This window comes from Kogia breviceps, chromosome 9 (assembly GCF_026419965.1).
Source record: "Kogia breviceps isolate mKogBre1 chromosome 9, mKogBre1 haplotype 1, whole genome shotgun sequence".
NCBI classification, from domain to species: domain Eukaryota; kingdom Metazoa; phylum Chordata; class Mammalia; order Artiodactyla; family Physeteridae; genus Kogia; species Kogia breviceps.
Window position 1 is genome coordinate 14,897,888 of NC_081318.1, and position 16,959 is coordinate 14,914,846.

The following is a 16,959-nucleotide window of genomic DNA, read 5'->3' on the forward strand; positions in this document are numbered from 1 at the left end:
TCCTACTCATCTTTCAAGACCTAGATCGGGCCACAGGTAGTCACAGCGATGGTATTATTCTCTGTTGTTGCATGTGTCGAGTATAGCCTGCCCAGGTGGACTGTGAACTTTCTTAGAGCAGAGGCTGTGTCTTGCACATTGTTTATATCCTGTGGGGTGTTCACTGCAGTGGCTCGCAGGTCCTAGGTGCTCAGAAAATAGTTGACGAGCCCACGGCCGGAAGGTTATTTCCTATGGAGGTAACCTCTCTTTTCTCCTGGCAGCTCCAGGATAAAACGTTCTCCTAAACCACGCCGGAAACATCAGGTCAATGGCTGCCCCGGAGATGCTGAGAAGGACAGACTTATCACCACAGACAGCGACGGCACTTACAAACGGCCCCCTGGTGTCCACAACTCTGCCTATATTGGTTGCCCGGTGCGTAATGTTGAGCCTTGCTTCTGGTCGCTCTTAGGGAGAGGAGAGTGAGCAGTGATTTCTGCTGCCCTGGGTGACATTGATGCCCGGTAGGTGATGCTCCAGGGCCAGCTAGGTTGTGAGGCATGTAGGGTGGGGCAGGGACGGGCACTTCCTCTGAGGAGAGACTTGAGTCATAGAGACCGAGGGGCTGCTGGGGGAGCCCTCGGGAAACACACTCTGTTTTTACTTCCTATAAGCAAACCCCGTCCTCTCAGGCTTCAGAGTGGCACCTTCTCGAGGTTAATTGGAAAACAGAGAGAAGCATCCAGAAAGTTTCTTTTTTCTTCCCTTCATCAGAGACTTGTTTGGGTTTCATGGTGGTAGGAGGGACATTTAGGGATTTGTCCCATCTTCTGTTCTTGGAGTGCTAAGAGGATATTACACTTGCTAATATATATATATATATCTAGTTTTAATGGAAGAAAGAGCTTAATGGAAATTAAGAAATAGGGAGTTAAACAGTTTTTTCTAAAGGGGCACAGAGTTACTTGTAGTGTTAAAGCAGACGTTGACAGCGTTAAGACACCTACAGACCCCGCTGAGCAGGGAAGAAGGGACCAGCCTCCCCAAGGGGCCGTGAGAAATACAGACACAAAGACACCCCAAGACAGAGCAGGAGCCCCCCATTCCCAGTGTGTCTGGCAGCACCAGGACACACAGTGCACGTCTGTAGCCCTGTGCCAGGGTGAAGCCCTTTCTCGTTGCACAAGACCACCTTTCTCCTTCTGGAGGCAAAGTTACAGACCCGTCCTTCTTAGAGAGAAATTAGCAAAAACACATCCTTGAAGAAGGAGTTTGTGATGTACATGATCACTTCAGTTAGAGCTTATGTAACCAGTGATTTCTTTTTTTTTTTTTTTTTTTTTGCGATATGCGGGCCTCTCACTGTTGTGGCCTCTCCCATTGCGGAGCACAGGCTCCGGACGCGCAGGCACAGAGGCCATGGCTCACGGGCTTAGTTGCTCCGCGGCATGTGGGATCTTCCCGGACCAGGGCACGAACCCGTGTCTCCTGCATCGGCAGGCGGATTCTCAACCACTGCGCCACCAGGGAAGCCCCCCAGTGATTTCTTATTTGAGTTTTATATTTTACCTCTCAAATTACACGAATAACTAACACTGAGAGCCACTAAACATAATTACACATATGTGCCAAATACCATACTGACATTGGGGTTAAATATAATTGAGCCGTGATCGTCTGAAAGAACCAGGCTTTTCCTTTGGAACTTACTGTGTTTCTGGTGTCCTGAGACTGACCGTCCCTTCGTAACCGGCTCATGAGGGTTGGTGTGATTCCCGCCGGTTGGAAGGTCTACAAATGAGGCTGCTTTGCTCCCCAACAGAATGAACGGGTCCTTTCTGAAGGCTGTGAATGAATTCCTCGGGTGGGGGCACCTCAGGCAGTTCTCACAGTAGATGGCGCTCCTGAGCCGCTGCCGTGTTTTTGGACAGGCGTTTGGGCGTCTGCGGTGTTTGGCTTGGTCTGGGGAGGGCTGGCTGTTCCCTTGGCTCCTGAGGGTGGTCCCGTGGAGCTTTCGTTTTTCGTCTCATCCGGGATCTCAGAGATCCTGTTGTGTGAAACCCATGAGCGGGGCAAGGGGGAGCATTTCTTCTTCCCGCTTGGCTTCCAGAGCCCCAGGGCTCCTTCTCTGAGACAGATCTGTCCGAGAGCCTTGGCAGCCCCGCGCGTTCTTTTTTCAGTAGCCCTGAGTTCCATCGTCCAATGCCACTGAGTTTTGTGAGGGAATAACCTGTCCTCCCCTTGCCCTCTCACTGACCATAAATCAGGCCTCTTTCATGGTGGCCCAGACTATCCTTTTTCTCCTTGCTTTTTTTCTTAGCGGAAAGCACAGGGGTCCCTCCCTCAGCGGGTGGGAAGAAGCCCTTCCCTGGAGAACACTTAACTCAGTCAGCAGCCATCCCACGTGGCTCCATTTTTCAAAGATTCCCTAATAAGACATTCTTCCTCAGATGGGCTTTTTACTTTCTCTCCCTCAAAATTCTGAAACATATATTTTCTTTTTTTTTAATGCTTATATTGTATGATTTTTGTTTATTTTATATCGGAGTGTAGTTGATTTACAATATTGTGTTAGTTTCAGGTGTACAGCAAAGTGATTCAGTTATCCGTATACATAGATCTACTCTTTTTCAGATTTTTTTTTCCCATATAGGTTATTACAGAAGGTGGAGTAGAGTTCCCTGTGCTGTACAGTAGGTCCTTGTTGGTTATCTGTTAATCCCAACCTCCTAATTTATCCCCCCCCGCCCCCCGCACCTTTCCCCTTTGGTAACCATAAATTTGTTTTCTAAGTGCGGGTCTGATGAAACATATACCTTCACAGATAATGCCTTTTTGGGAACTCACCTTTTCTTAGGTACTATTTCATCTTGAAGGTTATACTAGACATACATGTTTTTGAACTATCTTGAATTTTATGCTTTCGCCTCAAAGTATCTTCTTCTTGAGAGCTCTCTTCTCCTGAGGTGAAAGAAACATTTCTGGATTTCTTGTAACTAGGGCTACCATTATAATTCAAGCCTCAGCAAACATTGACCCTCAGGCAAATCCGGCCTGCTGTCTGCTTTTGTAAATAAAGTTTTATTGGAACACAGCCACACCCATCATTTTTGTGTTATCTATGGCTGCTCTTGCTACAGTGGCAGTGTTGAGTAGCTGTATGGCTCACAAAGCCTAAACTATTTACTCTCTGGCCCTTTACGGAAGTTTGTCAATGCTGATACAATTTATTATCCAAGCCAGACACTTGTGAGGGTGAAAGGAGATGCTGTTAATTATCCTGAGACCACAAGCATGAACTGAGCTTGTCTTGGGCCAGCCATGGTGCATGATCACTCTCTTATGATACAAAGGATTGCAAAGAGGCACCAGAATACATCATCTCTGATGACTTAAGGTAAAAAAGTTCCCATGTATTTCTGAGGAGTGATAGGTGAACATGTATCTGTGCAAAGGAAACAAGTTGAATATCAAAGTCATCAAACTTGGGGGCTTCCCTGGTGGCACAGTGGTTAAGAATCTGCCTGCCAACGCAAGGGACACGGGTTTGAGCCCTGGTCTGGGAAGGTGCCACGTGCCATGGAGCAGCTAAGCCCGTGCGCCACAACTTCTGAGACTGTGTTCTAGAGCCCGTGAGCCACAGCTACTGAAGCCCGCGCGCCTAGAGCCCGTGCTCCGCAACAAGAGAAGCCACGGCAACGAGAAGCCTGTGCACCACAATGAAGAGTAGCCCCCGGGCTTCCCTGGTGGCGCAGTGGTTGAGAGTCCGCCTGCCGATGCAGGGGGCACGAAGGACACGGGTTCGTGACCCGGTCCGGGAAGATCCCAAATGCCGCGGAGCGACTGGGCCCGTGAGCCATGGCCGCTGAGCCTGCGCGTCCGGAGCCTGTGCTCCGCAACGGGAGAGGCCACAACAGTGAGAGGCCCGCGTACTGCAAAAAAAAAAAGAATAGCCCCCACTCACCGCAACTAGAGAAAGCCTGTGCGCAGCTACGAAGACCCGATGCACCAATGCAACCAAATATAAATAAATAAAATAAATTAAAACAAAGTCATCAAACTTGGATTCAAGAGAATGGAATTCAAATTCCAACTCAGGGATCCTGGGTAAATCTCAGCTTCTGAAGATCAGAGTTATTCATTTCTTATTAAGTACCAGCTACATGTGAAACACTGTGCTGGATGTTGGGACATAGGAAAATGAACAAGACGTCTTCTTGGCCTGCAGGTTGCTAACAGTCTAGCCTGCGAAGCGTGGAGGCAGCAAGAAGGCCAGAGAACACGAAGGTCTGACATCACGGCTCTGTAGTTCTTTGCCTTCTTGTCAGGATTCATGGGATCAGTGAGACTCCAAGGGGACCTCACTTCACACCTTCACAACATGTCTCTCCTGCTGTAAAAGTTAAACCTTCTTTAAAGTTATGACTACTGAGGGTGAGACTGGCAGTGGCTGTAGCTCTTAGGGACTCTCTTCAAGTGTATGTAGGGTTTGTCCCCCACCTTGGAATCTCGGTTTAGGCCGTGGCCACACCGCTCTCTTCCTTGCAGTGCGGTTACCCAGTCAGCTCCTGGAACATCAGGAACATCGCTTCTGGCTTTGGAGAGACCCTCTTACTTACCAGCAGGATGTTTTTACAGACATGCTTCTCCTCTTCTCCATGAAGTGTTAGGTTGGGGGCTCTCTCCTGACTACATTCTTCCCCGTCTGCTCCTCGAGAAAACCAAGAACGGAAGAAGGGCATGAGTGCGGGCCTGGTTTTGCACCTTGTAAGGAGAGGACCACAGAGTCTTTCCAGTGCTACGTCATAAACCAGAGACCTTTGGGGCCCCAAATCCTTACCTTGAAGACTAAGTCACTTAGTAGAACTTTACTGGGATATTGTGTTTCGGAGAAACAGCCTCACAGGACTAAGTGTGTATTGCATCTTGGAGTGAGACCATCCGCTCGCTGTTGTGAAGGGCAGGGCACCTGCCCGTCTCAGGGAGGCAGACTCTACCTAATGGCACTTGTTTCTGTAGAGGGTGAGGGCCCAGTGATGCCACGGCTTCCAGGTCTGCCAAGAGAACCCAGAACTCTGAGTTTCAGTAGGAAGTTTTCAGATTTTTTTTTTTTTTTTTTTTTTTTTTTGCGGTACACGTGCCTCTCACTGTTGTGGGCTCTCCCGTTGCGGAGCCCAGGCTCCGGACGCGCAGGCTCAGCGGCCATGGCTCACGGGCCCAGCCGCTCCGCGGCATGTGGGATCTTCCCGGACCGGGGCACGAACCCGTGTCCCCTGCATCGGCAGGCGGACTCTCAACCACTGCGCCACCAGGGAAGCCCCTCAGATTTTTTAAATACTGCCCATGTATTTTTTAAAGACTGGTGCAGGCTAAGCAGAACAGGTCTGTGAGCTGTTGGTGGGTTCGCCAGTCTGTGATCTGGTTTTCTTTCTGTTTGGAGTTAAGCAGCCGCTGCTGTTAAGTGTTTGACGCTGGTGTGAATAATAATGGATCATTGCTGGACAGACCGTAGTCATTAGGAAGCATTTTAGACAGTTGGCTAAGAGGAAGGACGTGTCTCTGCAACAGAGATTTTCTTTGTAAGAGACTCACTGATCCAAAGAGATAACGGGAATGCCTTCCTTTGGCCCTCCTGTAGAGTGATCCAACGAGCAAAGCTAAACCGTGGACCGGTAGGGCAAGCAGAGCATTCCAGAAAAAGGCACTCACCCTTCTTCATGGAGGGCATGGGGTCACCAGCCCCTTGAGCAGAACCTCTTCTCTTTTCAGTGTGTCAGTTGTAGTCATTGTGATGTGTGGGCTTCCGGGGCCACTGAGACCAGGAAGGCCTCTTCCATTGGTTCCTGTTTTGTCTCTTATAGTTTACTGAGTGTATATTATGACAACATTTGGCTCAGAACGTAGTATCAGGAAATAAGATTTTTAAAAAATCTTAATTGTTACCTATGTCCCTGTCTCTTAGACAGTGGGTATAGAATATAATTTAACTTTTTCTTGTTGACTCGTGTTATCCAGGGATACCACCATTTAAAAGAAGTTAGTTTCTGAACAAATAATTGACACTATTTACTGTTTGCAAAGAGTTGTCATAGTAGGTATTAAAATGGTTTCTACACACATTGTTGTAATATCGTGGTGCCTTTGAACTCTTGTGGTTGTGTAGGGCTATTCTTCCTATTGTTAACAGTCAATAGACTGCTTTAGTTTTGGGTTTCTATATCTAGGGAAAGTCAACTGGGTATTTTAGTATATAGACTCTGACACATCATTTTTGGTGGCTAGGGGCTTTCAGGAAAACATGATACATTTCAGGGAGTTGATTGAGTTATGCTGGACAAATGACTGTTGAATAATTTTACTTTTTTCTTTCTACTAACTCAAACTTTTTGCCCCCATGAAAGGAAATGCACATTCCTCAGCTGTGATTTGAAAAATTCTTAATGGTAAACCATTCCTCAATGTCAGTGAAAATTGTTAAATTCTTTTTTAGTCCTAGAGTTTTGTTTTTGGGTCTCCACAGAAGCTCGTGTCTGATTCTTCACTTTGCTGTTTCCCCTGCTGTAGTCTGATCCCGACCTCCCAGCAGATGTGCAGACGCCGTCTTCAGCTGAGCTGGGGAGGTATCCAGGCCTGCCCTTCCCTGCCTCCCAGTACATCCCGCCCCAGCCGTCCATCGAGGAGGCGCGGCAGACCATGCACTCCCTCCTGGATGATGCTTTTGCCCTCGTGGCCCCCAGCAGCCAGCCCCCTAACACCGCGGCTGCAGGCCCTGGGGTCCCAGCCGGCCTGCCTGTGAACAGCACCCCTTCCCGGGAAGAGAGACGAGCCACCCAGTGGGGGTCCTTCTACAGCCCAGCTCAGACGGCCAACAACCCATGCAGTGTAAGTGTGGACCTTCTAGAATTCTCTTATGGGCAAGATGTTGGAGCCTTGTTGCCTGACTGCCTCGTTTCCAGGATCCCTGCAATATTCTTGTTGGATTTGATTGGAATTAAAGCTTGGGTGATGAGTCTTAGTTTTTATTATCTTCTAGGTTAATTCTCAGTGTTGAAAACATTCTTTTGTGCAACTCAGGTGTTTTGTGGAGGTATCTTCCTGAGTTCCCTTCATTACCATGAAATATGGGTGGAGTATATGTCAAAATATATTCTCATTGATGTCTCCATAAGAGGTACAGTTAAGAGTGTGCTAGAATCATTAAGTTTTTTTGTGTAGGGCACCTGGAACTGAAGAGGTGAGGTGAGGGTCTGGGAGTGTAGGCAGCTAGTCCACAAGTAGCCAAGCACAGTCACTTTCAAATACCAGATGTCCATCTTGGGAGTTGACATTTCAGTGTTTCATCTGTCTTTGTGATCCATTATCTGTTTCATATTCAGTCAGACCTTTCAAATGTACCTTCTCCAGTCACGGAGAAGAAGTAGAACTCAAGGATGTAGCATTAAATATTATTTGTTGCTAATTTCAGGTTAAACGATCAGACTGAAACATTTGACTCTGGAAAGATGTTAATAGGTTACAATTTAAATTTCTTCTTCAAGGAGTGTTTATACAGGGTTCCTCTAATTTTGTGAACCATATTAAGGTTAAATTGGGTGATAATAAACATATGTTAAAAGAATTTTCATCTCTGAAATTGGTATGAATTTTGAAAGTATGCTTTTCTCAATAGATTGTTTCCTTCAAGGCATGGTGGGCCTGAGGTATAGATAACGGCTACCATGCAGGGGAAGGATATTCAATCTAGTCATTGTTGTTTCAAATATAAAAATATGGATTGTTTCAACAATAAATATTAAACTACTTCATAATTACAGTTGGTATATAATTGTAACTGGTAGTTTATAATCTTTAAGGAAATGGATGATACAGGACAAAACTCGGTGATAAAATGAATTTGACTATAGCTGCTATCTGTTTAAGCTTCTCTCATTTGTTTATTCATTCAAATGTATTTATGGAGCACCTGCCATGTTCTGGGTGCTCGGGGTACAGAGGTGCACGATGCACAACTCCAACTCTTACATCCCAGTGCGGGTATGTGGACAAGTGAAGCAGTAACCTAGTACAGCACAGTGTGGCAGGTGTCATGGCAAGAGGAAAGTATGTGGGGGGAGCACCTGACCGAAAGTGCTTGGGAAGGATTTTATAGACAAAATGAAATCTAAGTGGAAGTCTGAGGGTAATTAGTGGTTATCAATTAAAGAAGAATATTTCAGGTAGTGGGGAAGCTATCAGAGACACAGAAGTGAAAGTGTCCGGTACAAACTCCCTCTTCTGGACAAGATGGAGGAAAGGATCTAGATTTACCTTCTCTCCAGAAACAACTAAAATAACTGAACCAAATATATGGGTTTTCACAACATGGGACGTTAGAGATGAATAGAACCCTACAGTCACCCCCAACTGTCCTGAGAGAGTTTCTAACTATGGTGCAGGGCAGAAGACCCCAGGTAGAGCTCAGTGGTCTCCCTGAGTTGAGAAAACAGAGTTGAGAGTTTGGGGAGGAAAAGGCAGCTGGAGTTCACAATAGACAGTGCAGGAAAGCAGAGAGATGCACAGAGACATAATACCAGAGAGCTGCATGGAATCTTCATTTGAGTATCGACCAGTTTTAAGTACAGAACTACCCCAGAAGATTAGCGGGAACAATCCTCAGAGCTCACATCAGCGTGGGAATATGTTCCTGCTGTGGACTGCATTCTATTCCCCCAAATTTGTATGTTGAAGCCTAAACCCCCATGCGAATATATTGGAGATAGAGTCCTGAAGGAGGAAATTAAGATTAAATGAGGTCATAGGGTTGGAACCGTGATCTGATAGAACTGATGCCCTTAGAAGAAGAGCAAGAGACGCCAGAGCTCTCCCTCCACCATGTGAGGACACAAAAGGCAGCTGTCCACAAACCAGGAAGAGAACTCTCACCAACAACTGAACCCTTCTGGAAACTTGATTTTCCAGCCTCCAGAACTGTGAAAAAGTAAATTTCTGTTGTTTAAGCCACCCAATCTGTGATATTTTGTTATGGCAGCCTGAGATGACTAATACAGTTTTTTTTGTACCAGTGTGAAAGACCTCATAATTCATGGAGCATCGATTAGAGTACTCAGAGCTGCTCTCATTCTACCTAACACAGAAAAAAGTAACACCTGAACCTGAACAAAGCTCAAGAATATTTATAAAGAAAACCAAAAATATACAGTATCCAACAAGGTCAACTTAATAATCAAAGTCTGGCATCCAATCAAACTAACCAGACAAGCCGAGAAGCAAGAAAAAGGCATAGATGGTAGCATTAGTGGACAAAGATATTAAAAGAATTATAATGGAGTTCGGTATGTTCAAGAAACTAGAGGAAAGAGTGAACATATTAATTAGAAGCATTGAAAATATTAAAGGATACAAATCAAATTTTGAAATGAAGACTATAATGTCCGAGATGAAAAATATATACTGGATGGGATAAATGGCAGATTAGATTTGCAGAAGAAAAGATTAGTAAACTTGAATGCATAGTAATAAAAACTATCCAACATGAAACAAAGAGTAAATATTAGACTTAAAGATGAATAGCTCGTTAGTGAGCTGTGGGACAACTTTAAGTAGACTAATATACCTGTAACTGGAGTTCTTGAAGGAGCAGAGAGAGTGTCAGAAAAAAATAAAGGAATAATTTTTTCTGAATTTGATTGAAACTAAATCTGCAGATCCACAAAATTTGATGAACCATATGCACAAGAAACATGAGGAAAACTATACCAAAAATATGATGAAATTGCTTAAAATAAATGATAAAGATCTTTAAATTATCCAGAGAAAAAGGGCAGGTAACATAAACATACAGTGGAACAAAAGTAAGGATGACAGCAGAATTCTCATTGTCCAGAAAACAGTGGAACATATATTTAAAGAACTGAAAGAAAAAACTGTCAACTTAGAATTCTATATCCAGTGAAAACCTCTTTCAAAAACTAAGATGAAATAAAAACTTCTTCAGACACACAAAAGCTGAAAGAATGCATCACTGGCAGACCTGCTTTACAAGAAATGTTACAGAAAGTCCTTTAGGCAGAAGTAAAATGATACCAGATAAAGATGTGGACCTTCATAAATGAATGAAAAGCACTAGAAATGTAAATATGTGGGTAATTTTAGGAAATTTTTTTCTTCATTATTTAAATCTTTTAAAAAGGTAATTGTCTAAAGCAAAGTAGTAACAAAGTATTGTGGGGTAGAAATAAAATGTATGAAAACTGTAGCACCCAGACCAAATGGGGAGAAGTAAAAGGGGACTGTTTTAATGTTCTTATACCATGCACAAAGTGGAATAATAGCACTTGAAGGTAGACTGTGATAAGTGAAAAATATATAACATATACCCTAAAGCAACCACTAAAAAAAAAATAATAATAATTGTAGCTAATAAGCCAACAAAGGAGTAAAAATGAAATAATAAAAAGGTACTGCAAAAGAAGGTGGAAAAAGAGGAAAAGGGGAACGAGGAACAGATGGGACAAATAGAAAGCAGATACCAAGATGGTAGATTTAAATCCAGACCTGTCGGTAATCATATTAAATGTGAACAGTTTAATATCCCTATTAAAGGGCAGAGATTGTCAGATTGGATAAAAAGCAAGATCCACTTATCCGCTGCTTACAAGACACCCACGTTAAATATAAAGGCACAAGTAGGTTAAAAGTATGAAGAAGGATATACCATTGCTAACACTAATCACAAAACCTGGAGTGGCTATACTAATATTAGCCAAAATAGTTCTCATAGTAAAGAATATTACCAAGGATAAAGAGGATTATTTCATAATAATAAAGTGGCCAATTCATCAAGAAAGCATAAAAATCTTCGAAAAGACAACCCTCAGGATGGGAGAAAATATTTGCAACTGACAAAGGATTAATCTCCAAAATATACAAGCAGCTCATGCAGCTCAATATCAAAAAAACAAACAACTGAATCCAAAAATGGATGGAAGACCTAAATAGACATTTCTCCAAAGAAGGTATACAGATTGCCAACAAACACATGAAAGGATGCTCAACATCACTAATTATTAGAGAAATGCAAATCAAAACTACAATGAGGCATCACCTCACACTGGTCAGAATGGCCATCATCAAAAAATCTACAAACAGTAAATGCTGGAGAGTTTGGAGAAAAGGGAACCTTCTTGCACTGTTGGTGGGAATGTAAATTGATACAGCCACTATGGAGAACAGTATGGAAGTTCCTTAAAAAACTAAAAAGAGAATTACCATATGACACAGCAATCCCACTACTGGGCATATACCCTGAGAAAACCATAATTCAAAAAGAGACATGTACCACAATGTTCATTGCAGCACTGTTTACAATAGCCAGGACATGGAAGCAACCTAAGTGTCCATCGAACAATGAATGGATAAAGAAGATGTGGCACATATATACAATGCAATATTACTCAGCCATAAAAAGAAACAAAATTGAGTTATTTGTAGTAAGGTAGATGGACCTAGAGTCTGTCATACAGAGTGAAGTAAGTCAGAAAGAGAAAACCAAATACCGTATGCTAACACATATATATATATAGAATCTAAAGAAAAAAAAAAGGTTGTGATGATCCTAGGAGCAGGACAGGAATAAAGATGCAAACATAGAGAATGGACTTTAGGACATGGGGAGGGGGAAGGGTAAGCTGGGACGAAGTGAGAGAGTAACATTGACATATATACACTACCAAATGTAAAACAGATAGCTAGTGGGAAGCAGTCGCATAGCATAGGGGGATCAGCTCGGTGCTTTGTGACCACCTAGAGGGGTGGGATAGGGAGGGTGGGAGGGAGACGCAAGAGGGAGGGGATATGGGGATATATGTATGTGTATAGCTGATTCACTTTGTTATACAGCAGAAACTAACACAACATCGTAAAGCAATTATACTCCAATAAAGATATTGTTTTAAAAGTATAAATAAAAAGAATTTTAGAATAAATGGATCTTTTTAAACAAAACAAAACAAAAAAGAAGTCATAAAAATCTTAAATGTTTATGTGCCTAGTAATAGAGCTTCAAAATACGTGAAACAAAAACTGACAGAACTGCATGCATGTATAAACAAATCTACAATTCTGGTCAGAGATTTCAACACTCCTCTTTCAGTAACTGATAGCAGGGATGCAATCAACCCTTGAAATTAGTTCTGGGGAACTAATGGGAAGTGGGAAGTAACAGTGGTGAGATGTGAGGGAGGAGAGGGAAAGGGAGAAGCAGAGAGGTTAGGAGCCTAGACCTCATCCTGAGGGTAGTGCCTGGATACTGAAGGGTTTTGAGCAGGCTAGAGACATCATTAGGTGTGCCTTTTGGAAAGATTGCTCTCATTTTACACTGGAGAGTGGGTTGTCACAGTGCAAGAGAGGAAGAATCAACGTGGCTTCAGCATGTTTAATTGCTGATGGCACCGAGCCAGTGTAGGAGGAGAGCTTGCTGATACAGGAAGGGGGATCCAGAGTACCGGTGGAGGAATTATCTTTAGAAATGAAGGGATATATTTCTTCCACTTTAATGGGAGGGAGAAAGAATTGGGTGCAAGTACAATCAGGTTTGTAGTTGGGTGGCAGTACCTTGCAGGACCACCCATCTCATGGTTTCTATTCTCATAGTAGAGAAAGCAGAGTCCTCTGTTGAGAATGAGACAAGTGTGGCAAGGCAAGGCAAGAGGGTTGAGGGAGAGTAGAAACTTGAAATACTTATTGTGGAGAATGAGAGAAAACAGATTAGGGATGTGGGAGTAATCACTTAGCATTGAGGCCGCTGTTCATACTGGCGATCGTGAAATTATAGTGGCACAAATTAAAGTTCTGTAGTTTTGTTTATCAGCATTGCGATACCCAAGTGTAGACAAGGAGAAAACAGGCAGTTGGATTGATCTGGAGCTGGGGCTTTATCAGGAATATGTGATGAAAGGACAACTGGGAAGAGATGTGCAGATCAGGGGGTGCATTTGACGTGATGATAGACGATACACTGAAAGGGAAAGTAGTCGGCAGTCAAACGTGCTGGAGCTTTGTAGATTCTTCCTCTCAAATCTCCCCACTGCATTACTCTGGTTGGATCCATCATCATCTCTCACCAAGATTATTGGAAGATTTCCTAATCATCTCCCTGCCTGTGGTCTTGAAAGTAGGATGTCAGGGTGGTGGCTGACAAGTCAAATGCTGTTTATTGGTGTTGAGCAGCCCAAGAAGCTGAGAGGCTAACACAGTAGATGCATCCTATGGGTGACAGGAGGACTTGGAGCTAAGAGGGAGACCTTCCAGGAGGCTTTTTGCTGAGTCGTGTTTTTCCAAAAGGAGAGCTCTCATCTCACTTCCCGACCTGAACTTGTGCGCTGCTGGCAATCTACGTGTTGCTTCTCTTTGCTCCTTGAATTGTTCAGCGCAGAAATTTGTGGCCATCGTAATTTCTCCCTTTCTAATAGAAGATGTACATGTCATATCCTCTAGGAAGCGTAAATAGTTCTTGGCATTCAACCAGTTTTTCTGAATCATTTTCCTCCCTGAAGAACCAACGTCCATTTTATCTTTGGATTCAATTCTTTCATTCACCTCAGGGAAACTTTCTTATATTTCTGAAGTAATTGTCTTACTCTGTTCTATTTATTGGAGTTGAAGGTACCAGTTATTTTTATGTTGGCTCATCTTTGTCTCTTTTCTGTATCTATCATTTATCTCTAATTGCTTTAGCTACTTTGTTCTTTTTTCTCTGCCTTCAATTATGGTTATCCTGGGCCTTTTCTCTGTGGCATTGGTTTGCTTTTAAACCATATCTATTCTTTTCCCCATTTGTTGATTTCTTAAAATCATACTGGCATTATTTTGGTCCTCACATTATTTCCGTAGTTCTGTGGTCTCCCATATTGTTGTTTTATTACCACATCTTTGAAGTTAAAAAGAGGAATGGCTATTCTTATTAAGTTAGAGGCCACATTGTGCTGCCAGAATCTTTCTTTCCCCCCTTGGCCACTGCTTTTCTCAGTTTATGGCATATTTTACCCATTTATTTACTTGTTTGGTTTCTGCTGATCAAGTGAAGCAGTAATTTTTGACAGATTTGTATTACTATTTTTATTCTTTCCTCATTGTTCATGCGTGTTGCAGATTAACGATTCCATAATAATGCCTTACTCCTCCATCATAACCAAGAACTCAGACCCATAGCAAGATTTTTTTTTTTTTTTTTTTTTTTTTTTTTTTTTGTGGTATGCGGGCCTCTCACTGCTGCGGCCTCTCCCGCCGCGGAGCACAGGCTCCGGACGCGCAGGCCCAGCGGCCATGGCTCACGGGCCCAGGTGCTCCGCGGCACGCGGGATCCTCCCGGACCAGGGCACGAACCCGCGTCCCCCGCATCGGCAGGCGGACTCTCAACCACTGCGCCACCAGGGAAGCCCTATAGCAAGATTTTTATAAATACTCTTATCAAGTTGTTTTGATGTGAACTTTTGATGTTACCCTTCATATTTTGATGGGAGTGGTAGCAATTTAATCGAGTGGAAAATCAGAATCATTGGTTGTATTTGGGCATATCTAATGTCACTTCAACGTGTTTATAAATTGGTTATAAAGTTACTGTTTGTTGACAGGAGGAACCTGATCACCTTTTATTTGCTCCTGCTGACTACGGTAAAAAAAACACAGGAATGTGGATTTCAAGGTGCCTTCAGTTACCCCATGAACCTTTATTTACCATCTGATGACATTTTTATTTCTTTTTTGCCAGCGTAAAGATGTTAGTTATATGTTGGTGAGTCAGGCCACTTAATAGGTGGTATTTCTGCTTTCCTGAGTAAAGTTAACCTCTGTGGAGTTGTCCACTAAGTAGCAGGTGTGAATACCTGAGCTAAGATATTTTACAAGCAGACCTTACTGTCTGGTTGCTTTACCTCAGGCCCCTCCAGATTCCACTCACCACTTGCCTTTCTTGCTCTGTTGGCTTGTTTTATACTGTATAGAAAGAAAGGATGCATTAAAATGGGATTTTTATTCGCCTAGCTGATTGAAACCTTAAAGTTCTCTTTTGTGTGCCAAACTTTTTTACACGTGTGACCCACTTAAAGGAAATGCCTACCATCTGTCTGCGATTTATTTTAAAACCTTTTCAGTGGGGGCATGTAGTCTCTAGAAAAATAGTATCCTTTTTCTGACTACAATGGTTTGGAAATGCCTAGCACTACAATAATAAAACAGTTAAAGAGTAGATAGCTACTTTGCATTGATTTTCTTTTAGTTTATCACTTATTAGATCTTTTGAAATCCTGATAGGTGAACTGTTAAGCCTTGATCCTTGTTTTTGGTTTTATTTTGCACGTGACTATGTTTAAAAAGTCCAAACTGTGCTGAAAGCACAAGGGCCACTGTAAATAATCTTTATCCAGTCTCAGATTTCTGTTTAATTATTTGGAAAAGGAATTGACACTTCTTTTTGTCCTATTTCTCTCTTCTTCCATAATCCCCTTTGGCTTTTTTACCTCAGTTGAGGAACTCTACAGGGTTCTAATTTCTCTCCCTTTGCCAAGGGAAGGGAAGCAGTGAGGGTCAGAGGTGAAGTAATTTGAGCACAGTTTCATGTCTAATAATCCCTTCAGAACTCTGTGAGGTACGGAGATTGTTCTGTACTTCTTGGCCTAAGGAAATATACCAAGGGAAGTGGAGTAGTTTGGTCAGTGTGTCTGACTCCAAAGCTCCTACTCCCCCCCAAACCCTGTAAAGTAGCGATTTATTCAAGAGGGAAAGTCTGGTTTTAGGAATTATGGGTGGTGCAGCCCAGTGGTTAAAAGCATGTCAGAAAGATAAATTAGGAGGAAATTGTTTAACTTCCTTGTGTGTTGGTTTCATCTGTAAACAGAGATAGTGACCACTTCTTTGTGTTGCTGTGGGCCTGAGTTAGTGTTCATACAGTGCATAACAAAATAATAATTCAGTAATGGCAGCTTAGAAAAATAAAGATCTAATATTAGAGCAGGTCCAGAAGCAAGGCTGACTTACTAACTTAACTTGTAGGTCCTGATCCTGGACAACCTATTGGTTTAAACTGACTGGAGTTGGATGGATGCTGTCCAGAGTTACTATCCTGCTAAAATACCTGATTCCAAAATAGTGATTCATAGTTGTTGAAGTGTTAAAATCCGAGTCCAGCGTATGCTAGGCTTAAGATATGTAGATTTCTTGAGGAATGCAACATAGGTCTAGGTTTCTTTAAATCTGGGAGGCTTCCTTGGAGGCACAGTGGTTAAGAATCTGCCTGCCGATGCAGGGGACACAGGTTCGATCCCTGGTCAGGGAAGATCCCACATGCCGCGGAGCAACTAAGCCCGGGTGCCACAACTACTGAGCCTGCGCTGTAGAGCCCAAGAGCCACAACTACTGAGCCCACACACCGCAACTACTGAGCCCGTGTGCTACAACTGAAGCCTACGTGCCTAGAGCCTGTGCTCTGCAGCAAGAGAAGCCACCGCAATGAGAAGTCCGAGCACCGCAACTAAGAGTCGCCCCTGCTCGCCGCAACTAGAGAAAGCCTGGGCACAACAACGAAGACCCAACGCAGCCCCTGCCCCCAAAAATTCTGGTGCCATCTTGTTTCAGTCAAAGAGCACTTGGTTAGTGCAAGTTAGTTCAAGTAAAAAGAGTTGATTGAAGGATACACGGACACCTTATGGAATTTAAGGCAGGGAGTATTGGTTGGGCCTCCTTGGTACTAGAAAACTGTCAGAAACTGAAGGTGTTCACTTCACCTTTTAGGGCCTAACTTATGGTTCTCTTTATATTCTTTCTCTTTTTATAGCATTCTACAACATGGTACAGCATTTGCATTGTTTAGTTTCTTGAGTGTATTTGAATTGCTATTGGGCACCCCCTAGATCTGGTGACCATTGTGGCCCATGTTGATAGAGTCATGTGTACTAAATGTGGCCATTTAAGGCCCACCTTTTT

General features: G+C 43.2%; 1 protein-coding gene across 2 annotated transcripts in view; it reads left to right on the forward strand.

Annotated features, from left to right (window-relative positions):
- The window catches only part of KIAA1549 (KIAA1549 ortholog), a 143,952-nt gene that overhangs the window by 105,306 nt on the left and 21,687 nt on the right, over positions 1-16,959 (forward strand). For both annotated transcript variants that reach the window (XM_059074850.2, XM_067042056.1), the window contains exons 15-16: positions 264-417; positions 6,547-6,864. In XM_059074850.2, the coding sequence (XP_058930833.1) occupies positions 264-417; positions 6,547-6,864 (472 nt within the window). The remainder of the gene's footprint in view (positions 1-263; positions 418-6,546; positions 6,865-16,959) is intronic.